The sequence below is a fragment of the Sorex araneus genome, chromosome 4 (genome assembly GCF_027595985.1).
Source record: "Sorex araneus isolate mSorAra2 chromosome 4, mSorAra2.pri, whole genome shotgun sequence".
Lineage (NCBI taxonomy): Eukaryota > Metazoa > Chordata > Mammalia > Eulipotyphla > Soricidae > Sorex > Sorex araneus.
In genome coordinates, this window is record NC_073305.1 from 170,050,186 (window position 1) to 170,056,185 (window position 6,000).

General features: G+C 49.4%; 1 protein-coding gene across 1 annotated transcript in view; it reads right to left on the reverse strand.

The window, feature by feature from the left end:
- The window catches only part of FUCA2 (alpha-L-fucosidase 2), a 30,487-nt gene extending 25,372 nt beyond the window's left edge, over window positions 1-5,115 (reverse strand). Inside the window, exon 1 of the mRNA XM_004609066.2 lies at window positions 4,743-5,115. Within this exon, the coding sequence (XP_004609123.2) occupies window positions 4,743-4,969 (227 nt within the window). The 5' untranslated portion in view covers window positions 4,970-5,115. The remainder of the gene's footprint in view (window positions 1-4,742) is intronic.
- Between the last annotated feature and the right edge of the window lie 885 nt (window positions 5,116-6,000).

Here is a 6,000-nt window from a genome sequence, read left to right on the forward strand (position 1 = left end):
AACCTATATAAGCTCTTTGTGAACTGTATTTGTGACTCGACCCATTTTGTGGCAACAGCCAGGTCAATTCGACATGTATAATAAAACTTAGCTGCCTCCCCCACGCTACCTGGGTGCTGCCTATTTCGTGGTCAGATTTCTGTAACATCAGAAGTATGTATATAGTTCAGGAAGTCTCTTTACTGTGTGCTCCTGTGAAAAATACAAATGCACATGCGTGGAAGGGGGTGATGATGTGTGTGTTGTTCAAGGGCTCTCGGGCCGTCTCTATCTCTCTCTCTCTCTCTCTCTCTCTCTCTCTCTCTCTCTCTCTCTCTCTCTCTCTCTCCCTCTCTCTCTCTCTCTCTCCATCAGATTCGGTGCTCTTGAGCCGCTGTGTATGGACCGGTTCGGGATGGCTCCTCCTTGTGCTCCGCTTCTGTGTGAGCCACTGTGCTCTCTTCTGTCTGTCTCTCTATCTCTGACTCTGTCTCTGTAGTCTCTTTTCTGGTCTCTTCTGACTTCTGTCTCTGTCATCTCTCCTCTGGTCTCTTCTGATCTCTCTTCTTCCACTCTCTCTCTCCAGACCTCTTCTGCTCTCTCTCTGGAGCCCCACTTGCTCTCACTTCTGACTCTGACTCTTACTTCTGACTCGTTTTGTGCTCTTTCTTTCCCCTGCTTCTGGCTCCGATGAATCTCTGATTCTATTTCGCTCTGTGCTCTGCTTCTGTGTCTTCTCCCTCTACTTCTCTTACAGTCTTAGTTTATATAGCAATCACATAGGGTGGTGACACAAAGATGGGTTGAACATTAACAAATCAACAAAGAGGGGTTAGACCACTCCAGGAGATTTACAAAATCTCATCTAAAGAGATTACTCCAGATTACTAGGAGATCCACTTAAGTGCAGGATCCCATCCAGGGTGTGTCACTTTTCTTCTTTCCTCAGCCAGTAATCCACTTAAACAGTTGTAAGTAAAGTCTACTTCTAATATTTCTAGCAATGTCATTCTGAATGAGCACAGTAAGAGATATATCAAAATTAAAGATTGGTTCTTCCTGAGGACATTCACTATATATTCCAGACCACAGTCCTCAGGCCAGGTTAGTCTTCCTAACCCCAGCACGGTCCTAGTCTCGTCGTTACTTTTGGATCATGACAGCATTTGTCTATGACCATGCTCTCAACTTATAGTTGAGTATTGTGGCGCTTTGGCCTGGCCCATTTTGATGGCAGGGTAGCTCACAGCTTGCCCTGCGTTCATTCCATCCCTCATCAAGACCTTGCTTTTGGGGTGCTAGGAACTAAGGGCAACTGAGTTGAGAAAGCTGATGCCCAATAGTAAATATTATTGGAGTCAATCAACTCCCAAGTTACAGAGCATAATATTAACTGTCTTCCTGTGTCCAAACAGAAAGGATATTGCTTTAAGGTAAACTAAGTTCCCTGCAGCAAGCCTAAAAGGACAAACCCCATGTTATCTTACATCTTGTTCAGATTTCTGTAACATTAGAAATATGTACATAGTTCAGGAATTCTCTTTAGTGTGTGCTACTACAAACAAACCTGGGTTCCTTCGTAAATAATGAGGCATTAGTCATTGCAAAGAAGAAAAAGACTCAATACTAGCTATGTGGAGGCAGAACATAATTTTCAACTAACAAGCATTAAGTAACAAATACAAAATCTTTCTGGTTGAACAAAAGGTAAGCTAACGTGCAACTTATTAGGCCAGGGATGTAACTGCAGTATACAGCACATGTGTTACATGTAGGAGGCCATGGGTTTCATCCTTAGCACCTCATGGGCCCCCAAGCACTGCCAAGAATGCCCCCCACTATAGGTTTATCATTATAATTCATTGATCTGTTAAGAGGGCTGGAACGATAACACAGCGGTTGGGCGTTCACCTTTCACTCTGCCGACCTGAGTTCGATTCCTCCGCCCCTCTCGGAGAGCCCAGCAAGCAACCAAGAGTATGGAGCCCGCACAGCAGAGCCTGGCAAGCTACCTGTGGCGTATTGGATATGCCAAAAACAGTAACAATAAGTCTCTCAATGACAGATGTTACTAGTGCCCACTCGAACAAATCGATGAGCAATGGGATGACAGTGACAGTGACAGTGATTTGTTAAGAAAACCTGTTAACTTTTATGCCTTGCTAATTTTGAAATGTGAAACATTTCAAAAGTAAATTCAAAACTTATAGCACAAAATGTGCAAGTGAAGGCTTTAATATCCTGAAGTAAATGTTTGATTATGCCTTTTGAAAAGAAGAAGCCCTTTGTTTTTTAGGTTAATATTAAATGAGTATATGAACAGCATTCCATAGTGTGTGTGTGAACAGTCAAACACACAACATACATACACACGTGTATATATGTATATATACACATGTATATATACACGTGTGTATGTGTGTTATATACATACATATATTTACATACATATATATCTATATATACACGTGTGTATATATAGATATATATGTATATACACATATAATGGGGTTTTGCTTTGTTGAAAGATCCTAAGTCAACAAAGCATTTTATTTATTTGTGTATTTTGGTTTACTAGTTTTGAGCCACACTTGGCGATGCTCAGGGCTTACTCTGGCTCTGTACTCAAGGATCACTTCTGCCTTCTGAGATGCTGAGGATCAAATCCAGTCAGTTTTGGGCAAGGTTAGTAAAGTGCCTTATGTGCTATACTATCCCCCATCCCAAGAAAGCATTTAATAATCTTCCATTGTTCAGTCTAACTGCTCAGAACAATTAGATTTTTAGCTATTTACAACTTTAGCCTAAAGTTGGACAAAATCATGTAACAAACGTCTATAAAAAGATGCTGAATATCTCCTGTAACTGATTAAATACTGTACTGAATTTCCAAGGAACACGCTTCCCGGCCCCTCCATTGCAGAACTGAAAATCTTAGTATAAGCTTTTGTAAGCTGGAGACCGCCTGACATATAGCACATAACGTGACCAGTACAAATTAGATTAAATAAATACACTGGCTTCTTATTTTATGCATATGTACATAAATATATTTCATGGCATAATCAGTAATGGTGAAACAGCTGCAAGTTGTAAGCCCATTTTTTACTAGTATTTCCAAGTCAAAACCTAAAGAATAATTTTGGGGTGCATCTTTCCGACTTGCTGGGGTTTGAACTTGTAGCCCAATGCCTGTAAGGTAGGTGCTCTACTGCTGCACTATCCCCAGGCTCACAGATTCTGGCATTTTGGGGTCACGTGTAACAGTGCTCAGACTGTGTTCAGGAACCAGTCCTAGTGGTGCTTAGGGCACCTTAGGTGGTACTGGGGATTTGAACTGGGTTTGCTCTGATGCAAGAGACTCTGCCCCGGCGCCTAGCTGCCTTCACCAGGGTCCCTCGGAGGGGATGGGTTGAGTTTCCCTCCCTGCCCTGAGCAGAGCCCCGGCAGCCAAAGACCTCCGGAACCCAGCCACAGCCATGCTCAAGGCCACTCTCCACACGCTCAGATGAGCCTCACATGTGAAGGAACGGGCAGAGGAACCCAGGTGTGCAGGACCTGGGGCTGAGATCTCCAAGCCTTCTCGGATCGGGACTGGGCCTCTTCCACCCAGATCCCCCATTTCCAGTAGTTAGGCGGTCACACACAGAAACTGCCTGACACTCCCCCCCCCCACTCCCAGTGTAATCCCGTCAACAGTCAACATCCAGAGACTATAAAATTGGTTAAAGAGACTATTAAAAATTAGTTAAAGCTTGGGCTCCCAGAAGCTCAGCAGCCACACGACATCTTATAGCCTAGTTCTCCCTCTCAGAGAACATGGCAAGCTACCGAGAGTTTCCTGCCCGCACGGGAGAGCCTGGCAAGCTCCCCTGGCGTATTCATATGCCAAAACCAGTAACAATGATGGGTCTCATTCCCCTGACCCTGAAAGAGCCTCCAATGTGGCACCATTGGGAAGGACCAGTAAAGAGAGGCTTCTAAAATCTCAGGGCTAGGACGAATGGAGACGGAACTGAGACCGCTGGATTATCCCCGATCAACGGGATGCTGATGATGATCTTTCCGACGGAAGTCAATCAATTACTAGGGCTTTGGGAAGGGACAATACTCTAGAACTCTATTCCTTTAAAATCCCTAAAGCCGGGGCTGGAGTGATAGCACAGCGGGTAGGGCATTTGCCTTGCACGTGGCCAACCCAGGTTCGATTCCCAGCATCCCATATGGTCCCCTGAGCAGTGCCAGGAGTAACTCCTGAGTGCGGAGCCAGGAGTAACCCTTGTGCATCGCCAGGTGTGACCCAAAAAAGCAAAAAAAAAAAAATTCCTAAAGCCATGCATGGCAGCGGGAGACCCAAAGCGTGCAGAGCTGAACCAAGATTTCACAGAGCCTTCTCCACGGTGTGACTTCAGGATGCAGAAAGAACCTGGGACTCCAGGCTCGCATCTGGGGCTCCAACTTCAGGGCTGGTGGGTTGGCTGGCAGTCGCCAGTGCCACCGCGACCACCCACCCGAGGCCCGAGGCTGCAGCCAGACGCTGCACACCCCGCTGGGGCAGGGATGAAACCTTCCACGCTGGAGACCACCCATCGTGCACACTGACACCCCCCACCCCCGGAAGCGCTCCCCGCACGGAGAAGCTAATGCACGGAGATGCTAACGCGGGCGGGAAGCTGGAGGGTGGGGTGGGGGACACCAGGAACCCCCCTCCCCTCCATCCGCCGGGAGGGACACGGAGGGGGCAGCCGGGGGCGCGCGCTCACCAGAACCATTCGCTTCCGAAACTGGGCACGGAGTACACGCCCCAGTGGACGAAGATGCCGAACTTGGCCTGGTCGAACCAAGCGGGCAGCGGGCGGGCATCCAGGGACTGCCAGGTGGGGTCGTAGCGGGCGGCGCCGCGGGCCCCGGGCGCGGCGGGCGGCAGGAGCAGCAGCAACAGCAGCAGCCGCAGCGCAAGCGCGAGCACGGGCAGCAGGAGGGAGCGCATGGCCCGGAGTGTCCCCCGTGCAGCCCGCCGCTGGCCGAGTGCTGCTCCTTCCGCGTCCGTCACCTGACCCAGCTGTCCCCGTGCTCCCCGCCCCTGCCGCCGCCGCGGGGGAGTGGCCCGGAGCCCTCTGTCCTGCACCCGGGATGACCCCGAAACCAAGGCCCTGCGGTGCTCCGGTCCCCCAGCCAGGCAGGCACCTCCCCAGGGACAAACCTCTGGAAACGCGCCAGATGGTTCACTGCCGGCCTCTGTGCAAACCTCCCGTCCCCGGAACTTCCTTCTGTTTTTCTTTTGCTTGTTTGTGGGTCACAGCCGGCGGTGTTGAGGACTTCCTCTGACTCTGTGCGCCCGGCTCGCTCCTACGGGTGCTTGGGAGACCATATGCCGTGCCCGAGACCTAACAGGACAGGTGTGAGCAAAGCAAGTGCCTCACCCCTGATACTATCTCTCTCTAGCTCCTTAACTTTCTTCCTTTAAAACATGTATGTATGTGCTGGAGCGGTAGAACAGCGGGACAGCAAGGTAAGGCGCTTGCCTTGCAGGTGACCAACCCAGCACCCCATAAGGTCCCATGAGCCCATCGGGAGTGATACCTGAGAGCAGAGCCAGGAGCTAGTAAGGCCTGAGCACTGCTGGATGTAGCCAAAGGACACATACTAAATAAGTTAATAAAAAAAAAAATGAAAGTAAATAGGACGCGAGGGTGCTCTTGGGAAGGTGGGTAGCACTAGCCCCGCCTGCCACCAAGATGTGATCCCAGGGGCCGCACATGTGTGCGGCCTCTCCGCAGCTGCACGAGCGTGACTCCAGGCGCCAGCTAAATTTTTCGGCATGGGCAGCTCCTCGCAGAATGTCTCCAGCCTGAGAACTAAGCCGCGGCCCCATGCCCACCCAGGAGGGGAAAGGTATTTCTCTTTCTCTCACCTCTTCTTTGCCGGGGGTGAAGGGCATGGTGACCGCCATATTATGACGACCACAGATGGGGTTTACAAGCTTGCAATGATCCAATACCTGGAAGAAATCTCCCTGGA